The following is a 21,633-nucleotide window of genomic DNA, read 5'->3' on the forward strand; positions in this document are numbered from 1 at the left end:
AATTATGTTGATACACTGGAGGATTGGTTTGAATTCAATAAGGTGAAATTCAATCGACAAGTGCAGAGTACTACACTTAAAAAGGAAAAACCAAATACAAAATAGAGAATAAGGATAGGCAGCATTATTGTAGACGAGGATTGGGGAGTTCCAGTGGATCACGACTGAGAGTTAATGTAATGCATTGTGAAAGGAAAATATTCTGGGTTGTGTTAACAGGAGTGGTATGTGTAAAATAGGGGAGGTAATTTGTCCCACTCTACTCGGCGGTGGTTAGGCACCACACTTTTTTTCTTCAACAAAATGGACAGATTAGAGAGAATCCAGACCAGAGCAACAACAGTAATAAAAGGTTTAGAAAACCTGATGTCTGAGGAAAGGTTAAACAACGGGGCATGTTTAGTCTTGGGAAAAGGTGGGGGGGGGGGGAGGACCTACTAACAGTCTTCAAATATGTCAAAGGTTGTTATAAAGAGGACTGTGATCAATTGTTCCCCACATCCATCGAGGGAAGGAGGGAGGATAAAATGTAATCAGCTTAAGCTGTAGTAAGGGAGATTTAGGTTAGGTATTAGGAAAAGCTTTCTTACTATAAAAGGAGAGTTTAGCATGGGAACAGGTACCTAGGGAGGTTGTAGTGTCAGTAATCAAAGGTTTTCAAGAATAAAGTTTTGTCTGCATTGACACTTTCGGTGTTAAAACTTCTGTTTCTCAGAGGTGTGAAAAAACACCTCACCCCACCTCCAAACAACAAAAGTTTTAACTACGAAAAGTGTCGGTGTGGACAGCACTTCATGATCTGGGAACTTTACTTCACAATGCATGGTGCAACACCCTCAACCCTGGTCAGTGGCTGGTGCAATAGTCTTCAGTAGACTATGTGTCGTTGATGATGATTTTAAGTTCCCCTACCTTGTTTACATTCAGTGCCATTTTCCTGCTCAGGAGGCAAGTAGCACAAGAGAACTAGTAACCTGGAATATGTTTTTAATGATTTAAAGAAACATTAAACTACTCAAAATATTTTGAGTAGAAGATAAATATAAGCTATCAAGCAACAGTTCATTAATCTTCCTTCTTGCCCCTGCTGAATGTAAAAATAGAATCTGGCATCTAGTAGCTACAGAACCACACTTTATTCTCTATGGCTATTACCTGAAGATTGCATATATCCCTGAGAGGACTAAAAGCTCTTGTACTGAAGGCTCTTACACCCTTCACCAGTCCCATACTTCAATATGATGTGTTGTCTGATTCAAAATAACTTCTTGCCTTTATTGAAAATCCAGCAAAAGAGGAAATTCACCCCACTGTGGAAGATTCTGCCACATAGCACCAATTAGCCTGGGGGAAGTCTACTGCTACTATGGCTTATTTCAGTTCCAAAACCTCCTTTGGGTTGCGGAATAATCAAAAATAGCTGACTTTTTAAATGAGGTAACTTTCTACCTCTATTAGTAGTACAGAATATTGCATATTACGGATTAGCTCCCAATTTAAGTTATTTACCTACCGCTCTGGGATGCCGTGAAGATTTAATGAAAAGTATTTAAGATGTAGAGCTCTACAGAAAGGGCTATAAGGCTCAAGCATAAAAGGCACAAGACAGAGGAAGGAAGGAGCTCCACTTCTGATCCAGATTTCTTTGAAACATGGTCTCCCTATGATTAAAAGTTTCCTCTTCCCTCCCAAAAAAGTTACTGGAAGCTGGAGGGAATTAAAAGGTGTGTGGACTTGGCAGACAATCATTGATTATGGGTTTGGACATTATCTGGTGGCAGACAAAACCAGAGATCAAACTTGATGACTAGGAACCATGAGTTGCAGGGTCCTTTCTAAATGGCTGTAGGGTCAAACTCAAAAGCCATCATAAGAAACAAATAAAAGGAGTGTCTGTGGTACTGTGTGCTGCCAAAAGCAGCATCTTACTAAGAGTCATTTAGTCAGTTTCCTACTCCCTCTTTGTGAGTAAACTCACTTCTAGTTAAATCACTTATTGCACTGTCACAAAAACAGATCCGGTTTCCTTTCTTTATAGATGCATCACTGACTATTACTAAATTATTCAACAGAATTCAATGTATTTCCTCTGACATTGCTATCTTTAAAATGGGATATGCTAAAAACTGATTTGATGTAGTAGAGAATTTCTGCTTGTAAGCAAATGCCAATTCTACTTATTTGTGATGATCTTAGCTAGAGCTCATAAGGGAAAGCTCTTTGCTTTGCTAGGAAAAATAATCAATTTTAAACAATGCAGTTTTACTCTGAAAAGTGACCACAGCCTGATGAAAGAATAAGTGGTATTCTATTCTGACTGGCACATCAATAAAATTAACTAAACTACAATTGGAGAATCTTTATGGTTAGTGATGTGTAAGACAGAAAGAACAGAGCTTGATTTTCATATTCTAGGTGAATTTTCAAGGCTTGTAGTTGGGGAGAGAGAGATGAACAAAAAAACTTTTAATTTGTAAAAAGAGACTTTCACCTGGAAGCCACTGAAACACAAATATGCACCTCTACACAACTATTCTGAGAGTCACTTAGACTAGAATCTCACTGTAAAGTCTGTGAAAAGTAGCAGAATGACAACACTGGCAATCCCCAAGCTACTGAACCACCCCAGATGCATATTCCTTTGTTCCCCTCAGGTCAGAGGAGAGCTGAACAACTGCTACAGCTAAGAGAACAGTTCACTGCACCTGTTCTTTAATTCTTAGCCCTTCTGCTGAGAATGCAGATTAAGGTGTAAATTAGAGCCTACCACAATGGCTGTGTTGGTGATTGTGGTCAGACTACCACAGAAGCCATTAATAAGTCCACCTTTGCCAGCCATTACCACAGATCTCCCATTTCAAGTATGGGGAAAAATTGTGTGGAAACTTGATTTTTTTTAATGGCAACCAGAGGACTAATTTATAAATTCTTGTTATAAATGGAAACAATATAGAATTTCCAATATCTAAATGAGCTAACAGAACATCTTCCATATCAATGGACTGTGCTATGTTGCATAAATGTGGGATCACCCTTTTTTCTCTGAAAGCCCAGCATAAGCTATTCAAGGTCTTCCCAGAGTTACCACAACATATATACTATTGTAACATGCAGATTTTGTTGGCCTTTGAGAGGCTGACAAAAGTGTCTCCAAGTGGTGTTTTTCAAACAACGATGTAATCACACTCTGCCATCACAAGAAGCAGGAAGAAAAATATATAAAATATATTTAGCAAAACCAGTAAAATTAAAGTGGAACAAAAATGCAGTCACGTGGCAAACATTTTGTACAGCAGCAGATTTTACACAAGTTTTCCTACAGATACCTCTGCACTTATTTCATACTTTCTTTTTAAGGAGGAGGAAGCAAATAGAAATAAACTGAAGTTATGAAAAAAAACAAGGCATTTTTCTGAAAAGTAAATGGGATTTTTTTTTAAACTCCAATTCAGACTATAGATCCAACAAAAGTAAGAAACAGACAGAAGTTTCCATAAATTCCAACTACACTGCCCTTCTTTTACAGATTACACTAGCAATTAAATACAATTACACATGGGATCTAGACATGATCTGGGCACCTTAAAGGATGTAGGTAACAAACATTTTAACCAAGATACAAAACAGGTATCTAATTTTTCTTGTTTTCCTGAGTCTGAGTGAGTTAATATTTAAATACATGTGCGCTTATCAAAATCCATATGCAAGATACAGTACATTTTCAACAGCAGTTTTTAAGAAATCATGAAAGTGCATAAAAGCCTGAAGGCAGGCAAAGAGTACTTTAGAAGAAAAGTCTTTTTTTCGAGTGGCAGAAGAATGTAAGCCTTCCCAGTATAGTGTTGATCTTGTGAGAGGACATCAGTGATCTTCCTAAGACTTCAAATGGTGTTTTTAGCAATTACAACGATGGTTTGAAGTAACAAAATGCCACTAAAGAGTATTGGCATACACCAAGAATTAAGTAACGTGGATACAGTACTAAAAATATTGAGTGTCCTGGCAACTTATTAGAACAATAGATCTGAAGGTAGCTTTCAAATCAATATACTTTTGCTGGGTTTATGACTTCTTTCCATGCAGTAAATACCATATTCAGCAACAGCTCTGTGGTGGTTCTGACACACCATAGTCCCAACTGGTTTCTATTACTAATAATACCAACGACTGAGATAAAGCTAATAAAGTTGTAATGTCTACTCATTTGCAACAATAACTGGTAACCCCGAGGGCCAGTTGCTTCGGGGGGGAAAAGACACGTGATATGCAAAGCTACTATATTACCCTGCTAATTTGTAAAGGCAATTAAAAATAATTTGACTGCATTAACAGATTTTAAATTGAAAACAGTTGTTTCATGAGACTTAAATATGTGAGTGGAAGTAAGCATTGTGATTAGTTACAAATCACAATTTATAGTTGCAGTATTATCTGGGAGTAATTTGACTACTCTATTACCCAGAAATAGGTTTTATTACTATTAACTGAAAATATTTATTTAATGACACTTGTTTTAGCAGTATCAGCCTTAGTATGATGCTGTTTTTTGAATGCAGATCTCCAATGCAATTCCAAAACGTCTTTTGTTTTTTAAAAATGTGCTTGATTAATTTAAATTCCTATGTTTCCTTATCCCACCAAGATGAAATTGGATAACAAATTCAGTGACTTATTTATTTTTAAAAATTAACTTCATATTTTTTCACATCATGATTGCAGATTTTTGCTTGTTCCCACTAGCTAATTTCAGCTTTGTCTTGCTGATCTGCAAAACATAGCTGATTAAATTATTTCACTGGGAAGACTGTTTCCCACATTTTTGTTTACAACAAATGGCAACTGGGGCCGGGGGGGGGGGGAGGGGAAGGGAAGGGAAGCTCTTGAATTTAAGAAATCTACAATGCACAGTCAAGACAAGTAGTACATAAAGGCAAAATGAAATTTTTTGTGCATACACTTACACAAATAAGTGTGAATAAAGGCTTTGTACCCAAATCATTCAAGTTTATTCCAGACCCCATTTGTTAATGTAAAGCAGATTAACTCAATATCTACATGAAAGGCTCTTTGATACTCTGCTGCTTTAAAATTGTCAGTTGCTCTCTGAGATTTGCTCAAAACTACTTAAAACATTTCTCTCCTTTACCCATGCTTTCCCTGGTCTAAAACAAGCCAATATAAATCTATTGTGGTCATAATTGTATTTCATAGAATCATAGAATATCAGGGTTGGAAGGGACCTCAGGAGGTCATCTAGTCCAACCCCCTTCTCAAAGCAGGACCAATCCCCAACTAAATCATCCCAGCCAAGGCTTCTGAAGCCAGTAAGTTTAAAGTGATACATAGTCAAGATATATAGCAAGCTGTAGTGTAATTTTACTTTCAGGGTTTGTGAAGCAGTTCTTTGGAACATTTAAATGAGCAGAGGAGAAAGGGGAAAGATTCAGAGTAGCTATTAACCCAAATACAATTAGCTCACAGCACATGAGGAACCGGTGCTGCTAACTGAACATTTCTGAAAGACATCTGTACCATATATGTAGGTGTAACTTTATGTGCCACAGCAGAAGGATAAAGTTTGGAAAACATTTCAGTGCCAAGAAGTGAAATAAACTGTTTAGATGTTCAGGATGAATATCGATTTCTAGATCTCGAATTTCTGTTCATATGCAGTATGTAATTGAAAATTCATTACATGCTTTTGGGGGGCAATTGTATTTTACATTTGTCCCTTTCCCCTCTTGATGAAAATACTGAATACTTGTTTTACTGTGTACCATCTATACAAGTTGCATTTTTGAATATTTAGGGCCAAATTCTTGCTCCTAGTTATGTTGATGTAAATCTAGAGTTATTTCATTAACTTTAGTTGTTACCCCAAAATTGCACTGATGTAATCAAGAGCAAAATTTGGTTTGTGATTTCATAATATTCTGTTTCTATTATATGACTGTACAACACACACCTATTTGAGGGCCTGAATGCAAGTTAAATACTAGAAAAAATATCAAACAAGAATACATACGAATCATACATGGCCAAAACAAAATGTAACAAAAATCTTTAGTGGAAAATGTTACCCTCCCCCATTTATGGATGTTAAAAAATACATAAAGTGTTCATTTTAAAATTGGAAATTAGTTTGTGACAAGGCTTGATTACATAGCCATTTGTTTCCTAAGTTATTATTGCTGCAATATGTGAAGTATTATTATGCAACTTCACACCTTCAACTGTAATGTTCAACTATGTTCAGGTTAAATTATACTTGAAATTAACTAGCACTTCAATCCCTGTTTTTAAACTTGAAAGTCTTCTTAAAAATTACAATATTTACACACTGAGACTGACTGACACACATTTGTCACCTTAAAACTGCAAGTTCACTGCATGGAGGTTCCTTATTTTGTACAAAAGGAACAACTAAAAAAGGTATTTTATATTTTCCCAGTTGTAAAATCCAGAATAATCCAGTGGCAGATTGCAGTGTCATGAGAACTGGGCTCAGGAAGGATTTTATCCACCATCAGGCACAGTGGATGGGAATACAGTGCAGGTAACATCTTTCATTTGAAGAGGTGAGGGTCATATACCAATATATTCTAAACTTTTCAAAAGAGTGCGGTGTGACAAGTTATAAAAACTGTAAAAAGGGGGTGGAAAAGTAGAATCTTGGTCCGTTGAGCAGAATGGATGGCTCATGCCTTGATTCCTAGGGCACTACCACAAAAAACTCTAGTGAGAACGATTCTGACAATTAACTGATAAGTTATGACCCTGTTTATCCAGGCCAGAGAAATCATGTTAACACCTACTAATAAACCACACTGTGCTTGTTAGAAAACGCTATATTTTTCCCCAAACCATGGATAGACAGGATCTAAACATGCTAGAAGCTGATTCATTAAACCACATGGTACACTGACCACTGTTTCTCTCACCAGCACTGACAGGGACCTTGTAAAATTGACCTAGTGATTTTAGTTCCTAATCAAGTTAGTTGTTCATCTCATACCGCCCATCCTCCCCCCAAAAAGCAAATACTACTGTAATTGGCACCCTTGCTGGCAATCTCAGTAGAGGCACCAAAGACTGAATCAGCACAGAAACTAACACCATCTCACTCTTTAGAACAGAACTGAGAGGCACACCGGTAGGGAAGCTTCCCTTAATTAAAAAAAAAAAAAGACCATATTTTACAGTAGCAATCCAAGCAACTAAATTTTACAGCAGGTGTTGTTATTACTGTGAAATACTGCAGTACTACTGCTGCCTGTGCTGTATCTGTCTTATGGTTACAAAGCACTTCAATTTTCAGTGTGGTCAATCTTCCACCTTACATAAGCAGTAAAATGAAAAATATTTAGCACTTACATAGCATTTTAGATCTTCAAAATGCTTGATAGATTTCAGCTAATCCTCACAACACCCCATGAGGTATGTAAGTATTCTTAGTTGTACAGATGCGGAAACAGAGAGAGAATTTAAGTGACGTGTCCAAGGTCACAGAGAGAGTTAGTGGCAAAGGTGGTGTTAGAATTTAGGAGTTTGTCTCCCTCTCTTGTGCTCAGTCCATTTGCGCATTCTCATAAAAAAAAACCTTTATTTTAAAAGGTGACTAAGTCATTTCAGTTTCAATTATATAAAATGTTTTATAATAGAAGTACTACATTTATTTTTATTTTTGAACAGACTTTTAAAAATCTCTGTAATTAGAAATTAAGATGATTTCTTTATAATTAGATTTCTTTAAGAAATGCAATGGACTTTTTGGAGATTTTGGACCAAGCTTGTTCTCTAAAACTATATGGTTTAAACAACATATAGGATAATATCCAGCTAAATGTTTAAAACAACGTATGTTTTAAAAGTTGTGGCTTAGGTTAAGTGCTATACACTATCAGACAGAAGACCCAAATTCAAATCCCACACACACTTGACTAGCAGGATTTAGATGCACAGAGGAAACAGTTTTTTCCAAATTCTGAGGAAAACAGAAAGTCCTTTATCACTCAAGGAGAAACAACTTCTTGCCAACTGGTACAGCATTAAACAGACTTCCTATGCGATTTACAGAAGATAATTAAGATGTAATGAGGCCTGGAAGTGGAGGTTCAGTGAAGACCACTCCTCCCTAATCCTCATGGACCTCTGTTCCCCGAGTACTTGTATTTCATTACTCAACCAGATACCCCTTGTTTGCAGGACACTAGCCTCTAGTGGGTTGAAGCATAGGGAAGTAGTTAGGTTAGTGCTAAACTGTAGCTGTGTGGGGTTGGGAAACCCTGAAGCTAGAAATTATTGTTTAAACCAAAAAGAAGGGGAGGTGCAGGGAAGAGAAAAAGTATTTGGATCTCTAACTTCAGAATTAAGACTCTCTGATAGCAATCTATTTTAGTAAAAAGTCATAAGTTTTGACAAAAATATAGTACAATTATGATACATGGTTTATAATTAAATCAATTTGATTTCTCTATGCCAATTTTTTAAAAAAATTGGCAATTTTTAAAAAGCATTATTCACTTTGTACAGTGAGTGGAAACTCAACGCAGTGATGTTAATCATATCAGTGTCTCTAAACAGAGGGTTGGGACCTGATTCAAAGTCCACTGAAGTCACTGGGAGTCTGTCGTATGGACTTCAGATCTTGCTCTTAGTGGCTGAGTTTCAAAGAATCCCATTGAAAGTTGTTTTTAAGAAGAGAACGTGATCAAGTAGTTTAGGTATTGAAACGGCCACCAGAAAGGGCATAAATTAACAAAGAAGTATTCCCAGAACTTTAGTGACATCTATGAGGTTGTTTGTTACACAAACATGTAGAGATATCTTTGCATTTGCTCTACAAGAAACACTAGGTGGGGTGGGAAGATCAATGTTTAACATTCTGACATGAAAGAAAAAAAAAGAACAAAACCAGGAAAAATATGTTGTCAAGCTTATGAGATATATGTGACAGTTAAAAAATTGCAAATTAAAAACACTTGACAGTGTCCCTTTAACATAAAACATAAGTTTAAAATGAAAGAGCAAACAAATGTAACATTTTAAGTAATCCTTGACAATTTTTGAACATCAATGTAGCTACGAAAGCAGCTACATGATGTCAGTTGTCTTGAACACAAAATGGGCCAGATTCATCTAAAAGGAAATTGGTAGATGTACTATATTGTTTGAATGTTAAATTAGTAGGCTGATTTATTGCTGACTTAATTATTCTAGGGAATTCCCAAATTTCCATAGTTTATAAAAATTTAGAAATTTATATTGAGCAAATTTTAAGTAAATAAAGTTGTTCTGAAAATATTGGAGCCATGTGTTATGACAGTGGTTATTACTCTTAATCAGTAAGAACCGGAAAAAGTAAAAATATGTCATTATCCCTTTGAAGAATCTGCCCCAACGGTTCAACTCTTGGTATTGCCAGGTAGATTAGCAATTATTACTGTTGCTCATGTTTCTAGGACTTAATGCCCTTCAGCCAAAGGACTATGTTTTGAAGACACTTACTTTTATAAAAAGTAAAAACTCAGACATGAACTCTAAAAGCAGCGCCAATAAATTTGTCATCCATTTGCTGGAACAACTGGAAAACAGATGGAATAAATGCAGAAGGATACAATGGTATTTCCCCATCACTAGTGCAAGAGTAGTTTTGTTGCACACACAAGAAATCTCTTAAGGAAAGTGATAGGGTTTCTAGGAAGAAATTTGAAAACAATTCCCTGTCTTGCAAATATTACTAAAAATATATTCAAATAGACAATATACAATATTAACTGTGAAAGGATGTCTAACAAATTTTATGGTTACCTTTTAAAGTGTATGTTTGCTCCAGCCCAGTTTTCATATTAACAGTGGATTAAAATAAAAGTGAAAAAATTCTGTTGAAAAGATGGCACTTTCTGCCCTTGTATTCCATTCATATGGTTACATGCATGAATTTAACTCAAAAAGTATGTCCTGAATCACTATGACTAGCACAGTGGGTAATATGATTGGTTTTGAGATGAACAGCTGAAGGATGGCACAGAGTTGCAAACATGATGCTATACACAGCACTGTAAAGGTGTATATACTGTACATTTTATATAAATGTAAAAACCACATGGAAAACATTCAACAGCACAATTTAGCAGAGGTATCAAGCACAAGCCCAAGGGCCAAATTCTTCCCCACCCACCCACACCCTTCACAAAAAGCAATTTTATCTGGCATGCAGAATGTGCATTTGCCTCAGTTTTGTCAGGTTTATGACTACTGGCAAAGTATGCCTTACTTCCATCTTCTTGTGTTACTCTCCCTTGTTTTTCCACTATATCTGTCTATCAGTTGGCAGGATGAAACGTATGTACATCCTTAACTGCTCAAGTGCTGACACACAAAACTGAGCAAGAGCAGAGGAGAGCACAACAAATATGGAGGTGGTGGTGGGGAAAAAAAAAAATCACCACAAATCCTAATTATCTTTCCAACCCTTGAATCAAATGTATATGGCCCTTGGGTAAAATAGAGTTTGAAACCCCTAGTCTAGCATAATTATTTTATGTAATGCCCCAACTTAAAAACAGTTTGTATAAATCAATAATTTACACCCTTTGAATTGTTATTGCTTAAGCAAACAGTTCAGTGTAGAAATACGTTGCAGCTGTGCGCGACTTGGATGTGGATTAAAAAAGATACTGAAAGTAAAACTACACATGAACATTGCATTAGACTCACACCCCAACATAACACACGTCAACACAAAGGGCTGCAACAGGTACACAGCAGCTTAATGCCAACATCCTGAACCAACTCTGAAGACTCAAATGTTGCCTTATATTTCTTGTCTAAAGTATATCACTTTTTTTGTTTGTTTTAAATTAAGGCAATGAAATGGCTACAGTTCCTAAAGTTCATTTTAGGGGAACAAAAATATACACCTTCTTCCTTCTGAACTTTAGGCAGCAGAATATAATGTAGAAACCTGTATTACATAAAACATGCAACATCAGGTGATGTAGAAAAGCAAAACTAAACACACGTTAAAAAATACCATTTGGTGTTTTTCCCTTGGATCATAAACTCAATCTTCAGAGAGAAAAAATAAAGCTTCAATCAGCTACACTGTTTACAGTTTTGTATGTGTCTACATCATACTCTAATATGGTTTTCAGAAAAAAAAAAAATCTGTAAAAGTTTGTCCAGCCACATATGTTTTAAGCTAATGGGGAAAAAGGCACTATTTTTCACTGTGCCCATATCTGTTTGCACATATATGGAATTTTCTTTTAAATTTCAATTTGTTGTTCATTCTCTACAACATACAAGTATGACAGATTGTGACTAACACAATAGCAGAAGCTGATTCAAAGTTGACCTCTCCTATTCAACTGTGTTATATCAAACTTCCAGGCTCTCTAAAATCTGAGATGGCTGCAAAGAACCCAGAAACAGGTACAAGGTTTAGTCAGCTTTCAGCATTTCTCAGTGCATTTTGCAGAAAGGGTCTAAATTAGGCATAGAGTTTTGTTGTTGTTTATTTTACACAGAGGAGTCCACCAACATTTGCCATAAATTCTTCTAAACTCTTTAGGAAGGCCATCTTCTGCTTACGGTCCAGTGAAGGAGGAGTGCTGCTTGCAGTAAGCTTGTTAAATGCATCTGCTAACCGCTGGTAAATGACTGGATCTTGCTGACTTGATAGTAATGTTTCAACTAGTTCTGAATATTCAGCCTGTTGAAGAAACAGCAGTGATTACTACACAGGAAATAGAATACAAATATATCCACACACCTTCCTTTGTCAGAAGGAAAAACTCCCACAAACTTAGTTTGTGGTGGAAAGTTATAAGTTGTTTCCAGAGATTTAGATAAGAATACCAAGTTACAGTATTTCATCTGCCAGGCTCATAAACAGGCACCAGAGGTGAATGCGTAGGTGATACCTAGTTGGGGACAGGTGGAGGGTAAGACCTTCAGCCAGACCCAGTGGCTGCCTTGATAAAGCTCTAAAAGCCTTCAGCTCCAGTCACAATTTCAGGGTAACTGCACCTGTATTTCCCTCTTTCCCCTCAGTGGTCCACTCCAGGAGTGCCCAGTCAGGTCTCCAGCCATCACCTGTCTCTGGGCAAGGACCGTTATCCCACTCCCTTCTGATGGGGTTTTATGGCTGCACAGCTCCCTGCTTTTACAGTTTGCTATCCCCATCAAGCCAGTCTACCTAAAGACTAGCATCTGTGCTTTGCTTTCTCTCAAAGGGATATGAATAATGTATGGCTAGCAACTACAAGTTATCACACAGCTCTTTCTGAGCAAGCACATTATTCTTAAAGTAACCGTATTACAGAGAAAACATTAAAAAAAAAAACAAAGGTTCCTACATGCATGCTAAAAGCTTACCAGAAGTCACCCACCAGTCTTATGGGGCCCTAATAGGGCAAAGTCTCTCCAACCCTTCTACAAGGGTTGGGGGCTCCCTTTGAACAGAAGGCCGCACAGGTGCTCAGAGCTGCCTCTCCCCCAACTCCGGACCTGCCGCAGTGAAGAGAGGCGCCTCTCCCCCCGCCAGCCCAGGTGTTGCTGCAGGGAGAGAGAGCTGGGGGGAGTCCTCTCTTCGCGCTGTAGCTCCCGTGCAGCCTGCACCTCAAACCCCTCATCCCTGGCCCCACCCTAGAGCCCACACTCCCAGCCGGAGCCCTCACCCCCAGCCCTGAGACCCCTCCCGCACCCTGAACCCCTCATCCTCGGTCCCACCTCAGAGCCTGCACCCTCAGCCAGAGTCCTCACCCCCCTGCACTCCAACCCTCTGCCCCAGCCCTGAACCCCAACCCTGCTACATGAATTTTGTTAGGTGCACCAATATGGAGGTGATGCATCACACATCACCTCCATATTGGTGCACATAACAAAATTCATTCCGCACATGCATGGGAAAAATTAAAGGGAACACTGGACACCACCACCATTAACAACATTGCAGCTGAGGTGAGTGCAGGGCCATTGCTCTTCCTGCTTGTAATGAGTCCCCTCACACCAGACTGCTTCCTGATTACCATTTCTGTCAGACTCATTCCCACACACTGCTTCTGTCTCAAAGTCTTTCACTGCCTCCCCACCACTTTTCTTTCACCCAATCTCAACCTCCATCCAGTATCTTTGGCATCCTCCAACCCTACCCTGCAACCTTTTCTCTTCCCTCCTAGTCTCCTGCTCACTCATCTCCTCTAATTTTTGAATAAAGTAACAAAAAATGGCAATATGAAATGCGCAGTAACCTTTAAGGAAATGAGTGACCTTATATTTGGAGACCTCTCTCTCTCCCTATTCCCTCTTTTTTTTAAATCTTCATTTGTCACATCATGCCTAAGTAGACAACAAGCATCCTGCACGCTCTCTGCAAAGTGCCTACCACACCTTTGTAAGCTGCATGAAATAACTGCCATTTTCACCAGCACAGATCAAAACATGAAGGCGGGCGAAGATATAAACAACATTTCTCACCAATGGTAAAGTAACAGCAACGAAACAGAGTTTGATAGAAAGCAGTCTTGCTGTGCTACAAAAATGTCAGCTAGCTTTGTCCAAACAACTCCCCACTATATGTATACAATTTTGTATGAGAGGTGCAAACTGCTTGGCTAAAACTCCATACAGTGTTTTGCAGAGAACAGATTTAAACATTTTATTAAAGCTAATATTAAAAGATTGTATAATATACAGGTTAAGAAAAGAGTGTCTGTACGTCTGGGTATAGTGTTTAGATTATCCATAAATACAAAGTTTGTTTTAAAAGTCATACGATACATATAATACATAATCAGCAATAACCCAAATTTAGGTGAATAAAATTTATCAATACAGTTTTGATATTAGCATCCAAATATTCAGGTACATTACTCATGAAAAGTTATACAGAGAGTTGGTTGTGAAAAGCAAATATATCAACAAGTGAAGATTGTCCCTCAGTAATTGAGAATTTAGGGTAGGTTGTCTGCTAGAAAATACAAGCCATCAGGGAAGTATCTGAGTTACCTTCCTGCCTGCGCTTCCCATCAGCACTGCAGCTCATCTCCCCTGGTGTTGCCGATGTCCAGTGATGTGTTCTAGGTAGATGTCTCTCGACCACCTGATGGCATCTGACACCATGAGTTGCCACATCAGCCAAACGTAGCGTTGACTGATTCCACATTCTCTCAACACTCGCTAGTTACTGGGGTCCCATGCACCCAGGGCTCCGACTATCAGCACATGAGTTTGAATCTCGTAGCCCCTAGCTCTCAAGGTGTTGGCCAGAGGGGTGTATTCTCTGAGAGCTGGGGGCTACAAGGTTCAAACTCATGCGCTGATCATCAGAGCCCTGGGAGCATGAGACCCCTACTACAACTCACATCATTCTTTTTCTTTCACAGGCCATTTCCTCAATTATCCAGTTAATCCATACTTCCCAAGTAAGAAACAGTTGAAAATCCTTGAAGAGTTATCACGAGAGACTAGCACTTCAGATCTTAAAAAAAAGATTGTTAAACGCTGTTTTTGCCTCAAAAAAGCAAAATCACCAAACCAACCAACCAAAACAAAAACAAACAAAAAACTAATGATGGTCTGGGCCCAAAAAGACACTTGTGGGGAAAAAATGCCATCCTTTCAGTGGAGGGGCATAAACAAAAACTATGAAATACTGAAGACTGCTAGGAAGTGAAAATTACACTTCCAACTATTTCTAGGCTCATAGGGAAGGTTAAATGGGGTGGAGGGAAGGAACGAAATTTATCTGGGAGAAGATTTTGGTCTTTTTAATTTTCTTTTGTTTGGTGCCCAGAGGCTCATCAAATCCACCATTTTTCTTCAGCCCCATTTTCCTTCAGGACTGGATTGTGGGAAGAGAGGAGGATCAGAATTGCATGTTGTCGTTGCCAAATTTTCTTCATTTTTTCTCTGAGTATGGAAAGTCTGTGTGTAACATACGACTCTGGACATCTCATTTAAAATTTTGCCTTGCACTTCTGAACTTTTAGATTATTTCCATATGAGTAAACTGCATTTCTGTTCAGGGCAATCAACTCAAAGGATGGCCTGTTGGGTCATGTCCAGTCGTGGCTATCTACAAATAAATAATGGGTATCACTAGGGAGAATAAAAATCCTGCCTGAAAGTATTATGGAAAGAGAATTAAGACTAATAACTACATGTGCAGGACAAGACTAGTCAGTCACAGAAAAAAGGCTTATTCAGCATACCACTTAGAGTGGAGATTGTAAAGACACCTGAATCATTCAGAAAACAGCTTTTTTTTTTTTTGGAAGGGATGATGTCATATCCTAATGTTAATACAGAACTGGACTTGAACAGAGGAGTGGTGGCTCACAAAGAAAATAATAGTTTTTCTTATAAAAGCAGTGAATTGCTGTAACAGACACAAAACACCTTGAGGAGACTGGACACTCAGGCCACATGCAGACTAGGAGCAGTTTACCAATACAGGAACATGGTAAACTTTACCAGCAAACGCTCCTATGCGCACAGCTATACCTGCAAAACTGTGCTTTCTACCAGAATAACCACCCATGGGGACTTCTGCTGGTCAGGGTCCAGGATAACACCTCCTCACACCCCTGACTGACAGCGATGCCAGCAGAAGTATGGAGTACAGATATAGCCTGTACTGAGATATATCTATAATCTGTATCTGTCTGATAGTTGTACCAGTACAATCCCTATACTGGTATAGCCTATTCCCCTTCCCATATAGGAATAAACTATATTAGAATAAGCACTTTTCTACTGATTTTACTGTGTCAACATTTTGGGGGGGTGGGGGGGTTCCCATTATTAGTATAGTTAAAGTGGTATAATATGTGTATGTAAACAAGGACTAAATGAACAACCTGGTACTGTGACAAATTTTTTTGCTGGGCCACATCCACATATGGGTAAATACCAGACTTTCTACCATGTAAGGTTTTTAGTGTTTATTTTTGTATTATAAAGTTATTGCTCCCCTCAGCGATATTTTTAACAGTTAGTTAGTCTGAGGCATGTTAGCTGCCTGTTTTTATTCTCTCTTTATTCCCCAATACTTGGCTTTAAGCAGGGTTCAGACTGAGCTAATATGGCATACCAGCGTTGGTGTTCTAGGCACTAACACACCTGAGTGGATTATATGCCTGCACCCATACATCAAAGAACGACAGATACAGAACAGGTATGTAACTGTTTTCTCTCTATCACATATGCAAGTTATCAAAATGAGCCACTGCTCACGGTAGATTATGCTGATGTTTAAAACATGATTGTGTGTGCTCTCTGAGCACCATTGGGCTCCTTAGGTGGGGCTTGAACATATCCCTGAGATCTGCTGGACTCCTTGGGTTTAGCTCCTTCTTGATTGGGAGAGAAATACGTTGGTGATAACATATTAACCCTAGATATTAAAAAACCTGAAGCACCCAAAATCATGAGATTATAAATTTTGGGGTTCATTTTGTTTGCCTTGGGTCTCTGAGCTTTTAGGGTGCACTTGGGTCACACTGTCAAATGTTTTTCTTCACAACCATGGAAGTTAGAAATGTACTGCTCTGTTTTTAATGAAGGCTGAAATTTCTCATGTAACAACTTGTCTCCAGGAGCTGAGCTTTAAGGAAAATATCAAATATTGACAAGTGTGTGCAACTCTAACCAAGAGCTGGAAAGAGCACCCATCAGGACGGCATGCATGCCATGCACCTCCTTATGGCCCCTCCCTGGGCTATATAAGGGTGGTGGCACCCTGATTACCATCAGTTCCTTCGCATCCCAGGGAGCTAGACTAAGTCTCCAGTGACGAGGGGCAGGCTGTAAAATACATGTCAGCACCCACATCTTGAAGAACAGTTACAGAACAGGTAAGTAACCATTGTATCTTTTTAGTCCACCTGCAGATGTGTATTCCATTCAGGTGACTCATCAGCTGTTCCCTCTGGAGGTGGGCTTAGAGTCTACTTAATTACTGTAATGAGATTTTAGCAAAATTTGCATCAGATCTGGATGCACTAGTGATCATAGGAACGCGTGATGTGTGCACTGAGGACCATGTGATGGCCCTACAAATGTCAGATATAGGAACATCCCTCAGGAAGGTGATTGATGTAGCTTGAGCCCTTGTTGAATGAGCTGAGAGTCTTTGAGAAGGGGGAGTATTGGCTATCCCATACACTGTCATCACACAGGAAGTGATCCATCTGGAGACTGGATTATACTGCTTGGTCTTTCATACAATCCACAGAAGACACAAAGACGAGGAGATCATTTAAAAGCTTTGGTCCTGTCCAGATGAAAAGCGAATGCCCTCCTAACATCCATAGTACGTACATGTTCCTCATCCTTATTAGAATGTGGCTTAGGAAAAAAAGGGAGATAGGATTTAAAATCCTCTAGGACTGGAGAAGAGTAAGTTTGCCCTCTCCTCATGATCAATGGTGCCAAGAATCAGTGGAGCCGATGGCATCTCTTGAGGCAGAGATTGATTGTCTGGCAAGGACTCCCCCACAAGAAGAGGTTCAGGAGTACAGGCATCTTCCTATATGTGCATAGGTGCTTTGGAGCTTGGTCTGCCTCATGTCCAGGGGATATATCCTTAGACCAAGGTGGAGAGCCTGACCTGTTGGAGCGAAACCATCCCACAGGTTCCAGGGAGGCCCCTGTGGGAAGGGATACAGCATGGGAGGCCAATACATGTTGGACCAGGGTGGTCTGTCCTTGTTACAAGAGCGGCTGCACTCTTGGTATCATTGTCTACTCCTCAACACTTGGATGACTTGTGCGACCTCTTTAATTGAGAGAGAGGGAAAGAGAGAGAGAGGGAGAGAAGAGCTGGAGGACGCCGACTCAAAACCTGATGAGTCTTTTGAGTAGTCTATGAGCATCGGTGGAGCCCACCCCAGCTAGATACCTATATTTGTCTATTGACCAACGAAGCGGCGCTACAGTGAGTGCTGGAGGTGGAAAAACTCAAACACTAATGTAAGGGCATCCCAGGGAGGTAGAGGCCATACAAATGGGTCTGGTACTGAGGAGCATACTGCCTGATGGAACCCGTTCACACTCTGAAAAGCAACTGTGTACCAAGGTCACAGCTATCCAAGGTCGTAGGTACTGGGCACACTGAGGACAAAGGGTGCATCAGTACCAGCTCCACAGGCACAAAGACCATGGACAGTGCCTGTTTCTTCATCAGTAATGTGGCAGTCAGCATTTGCAAACTGTGTCCTAAAGCTGAAGGAGCGGATGGACCTGGAATTGCTGCGGGTACTGATGTACAGCTGACCTCCTGTGTTATCAAGTATACCAGCACAGAGAAATAAATCTGATGCTGCCATGAAGGCTTGTGAGGTGATAGGTACCAAAAGAAACAGTGCCAGACAGCGTACAGTGACATCCGTAGGTAGCAGACTTGACAGCTGTCTCTCGAGTCAACGGTACAGTACCAGGCTCCTCTCACCTCATTACCAGGGAGACATAGGCTGATGGGTCTTGATGTCACTGACAGCTTTTCTGGACGAAGAGGACAATAAATCTCTCTTCGATTTCTAATGGTGCTGATTAGTTTTATGGGTCATCTGGGGAAGGTGAACAAGCCCTTTCTCTTCTTGGGGTAGAATCAGAGTCCAGGGGTCCACTGGAATTACCATACAAGTAGATGGTACCAGAGGATGGCTGGCCGAATGATCCAACGAATACCCTGGTGCCAATACAGGCTTTGTAGCCTGTTCCATCAGGTGCTGTTTCAAGTGAAGGTCTCTGGAAATCAGTATTAACTTTTTCAATGAACATTAGATAATGCACCTTACCTTAATGTGTTCCTCACTGAGACACAGTAAGCAGCATGTGTGCAGGTCACTATAAGGAACAGAGGCCCCACATGATGCCTGGTGCTTAAAACTCGGAGAATGTTGCATAACCTACTGCAACTAACTAAACTAATGTTACACTACACTACATGACTGGTACTAACTGCTACTAACTATTTACACTACAAACTCTCAGCAAGTAGCTGTGATGCAGGAAATAAATTGTGAGGAGAGAACTGCAGAGGGAGCTCAGACTTAAGCCGCTGATGGTAAGAAAGAACGGGGTAGGGACTGGTGCACCGCCACCCTTATGTAGCCTCAGGAGGAGCCACAAGGATGTGCAGGATGTGGGTACTGCTGCAGGGGGAAAAGTCTCCCACTTTCAGCATGCTACGTGTAAACACACTTGCGTGGACTACGTCTGCAACCACTCAAAGAACCATTACCTTTTTTCCCCACCCTCTCAATTTGATCCCTAGCTGTAAAATTCCTAAACTGATTTAGCAACTGTTTGAGGAGACAAGCACTGCTGGATACTCATGAGAGAAAAACCTGGACTTCTGACCTTAAGGAAGGTGGGAGCAGAAGAAAGGAGTAACAGGCTAAACAGACAACGTGAGAACTGCAAAACTTTTTTCCATAGAAAGCTGTTTCAAGAAAACTGGATTTATGTCAAAGTGAGCACAGAGGGAGCCATAAAACCTAAGTAATACAAGTCTTCGTATAGTGATTTTAAAAAGTTAATATGGGACAAATTTGTAGTGTGGAAGATAAGAAATTTTCCACAGAACCACTCTAGGCACATGTGGTGCTGTATTCCTAGAACCATTAAGTTAATACATATCTAGAAATAAAATTAATGAGACCCTTATTTAATTTTAACAACCATTCCAACTATGGAAGCCAGGATGGAAGTCCCTCTGGAATTAAATGTGCTTCACAGCTCAACAATGTGTATTGGCAAAAATCTGATCAGTAAATTTGATTTCATTTTGGTTCTACAAAGATGCTGGATGTCTTGGTGAATATTTCATGGAATAATATACATCTGTCAAAATGCTAAAGAAAAAACAATAGGGAGCAAGTAAAGATTGACTACAATGAAGGCCACGTACTGAGGGAAAAGGATATTAACTGAAAATTCCACCTCTTCTGATATTATTTAATTTTTTTCTTATGTCTTACTTGCACAGGAAAAATAATTAATTGCTGCCAAATACTGTTCTATAACTATTGCATTTCCACTAGGTATACCAGTAACCTTAGTATTATTCTGCATGCAAAATCGTTTTTGAACATTGCTTAAAAATGGGAAAATAATACCATACCTGATGCAAACACACTAATGTGTAGAATGCTTCCCCTGCTGCAGTTGTCATCTCTGTATTGTGCTTTTGTAGTACCAGCATATCAAAGACCATCTGAAGAGATCAGACAAATTATTTAATTATCTAAAATGCAGACTGTTAAGCTGCCAATACATAACAAAGTAGAAGAGGAAATCTTGTTTAGGAAGCTAAAAGGATCAGACCTATTGAAGACCTCCTCCTGAGATAAGTCTAAGTCCTTTATGGATCTGGGGAGAATATGAGTTATTGAATAAGGATTTCTGGAAATATTTATAGTTTATGCTTCTAGAGCTAGAAGACAACAGAGGACTATTACTGTGTTATGTAAATGTGACTTCTTTGCAGTGAAAAGGGCATATTTACTAAGTTTGTCTTTGGAAATTTTTTTTTACATTAACTTACAATGGGGATTTTCTGAGGAGAAGATTTCATTAATGAACAAAGAGTATAGATTCTATTGTGAATTAACTGTCTATTAAGAGGTACACTCAAATACCAACAAACACTGTAAAAGGTGCAAACTGTAGGATAACCATGTCCTTGTCTTCACACAAAATTAAACACTCTTAATATTCTCTTAATTTGTAACAGTCATAAATGATCTTTTATTTATATGTTAATTTTATGATACAAGAGAGGAAAGATTAAAAAACTGGGTATGTTTAAAATGACTGAGGGGGGACCCAAATAACAGTTTTCAAATATATACGGGCTGTTATAAAAGGGGACAGTGATCAATTATTCTGTGTCTCCTGATGGTAGGACAGGTAGCAATGGGCTTACTCTGCAGCAAGGGAGTTTTAGGTTAGATATTAGGAAAACCTAACTATAAGAATAGTTAAACATGAGACAGGATTCAAAGGGAGGGTTGTGGAATCCCCATCACTGGAGGTTTTTAAGAACAGGTTAGACAAACACATGCCAGGAATGGCCTAGGTATATTTGGTCCTGGCTCAGCACACAAAGCTGGACTAGATGACCTCACAAGCTCCCTTCTAGACCTACATTTTTATGATTCTATAAACAATGGGAAGAATGAATGAAAGGTTTTGTTCTTCCAGAATAAAATGGGGAACCCATTCATCAGGTCTGTGAAAGATGTTGTGACTCTGGAGAATCTTAAGGCTCAATGAAAACTAAGTAGGTGAGGGAATGACTGAATGGGGTGGAAGTCAGAGAATTTAAGGTAGAAATTTAGGGAAGGGATTGAAAAACCAAGTACGTCCATTTGGAAGATAACAGCTTTATCAAACTTTATTTAAAGCTCATTGTTCACTCTCTCAGCCGGACTGATGTCAATGAGCCTGCTATGACAAAATTAAGATCCCAAACAAGACTCAGTCTGTGCTGGAAGAGTAATGTAAGAAATTTTTCATTGAACATTTAACCCGGGGTTAAGCACTAAGATTTTCCTACCAGCCAGCTCATGGCCAGAGGCAACTGGCTGCTCCCAATTTACACTAAGACCCAGCTGAACA

At 39.1% G+C, this 21,633-nt stretch overlaps 1 protein-coding gene across 1 annotated transcript in view; it reads right to left on the bottom strand.

Moving 5' to 3' along the window:
• Positions 1 to 10,216: 10,216 nt before the first annotated feature.
• XPO4 (exportin 4) overlaps positions 10,217 to 21,633 on the bottom strand; it is a 131,445-nt gene continuing 120,028 nt past the window's right edge. Inside the window, exons 22-23 of the mRNA XM_074958221.1 lie at positions 20,135 to 20,227; positions 10,217 to 11,716 (exon numbers count right to left, since the gene is read on the bottom strand). Of these exons, the coding sequence (XP_074814322.1) occupies positions 11,519 to 11,716; positions 20,135 to 20,227 (291 nt within the window). The 3' untranslated portion in view covers positions 10,217 to 11,518. The remainder of the gene's footprint in view (positions 11,717 to 20,134; positions 20,228 to 21,633) is intronic.

Source organism: Natator depressus, chromosome 1, assembly GCF_965152275.1.
Source record: "Natator depressus isolate rNatDep1 chromosome 1, rNatDep2.hap1, whole genome shotgun sequence".
In the NCBI taxonomy this organism is placed as follows: domain Eukaryota; kingdom Metazoa; phylum Chordata; order Testudines; family Cheloniidae; genus Natator; species Natator depressus.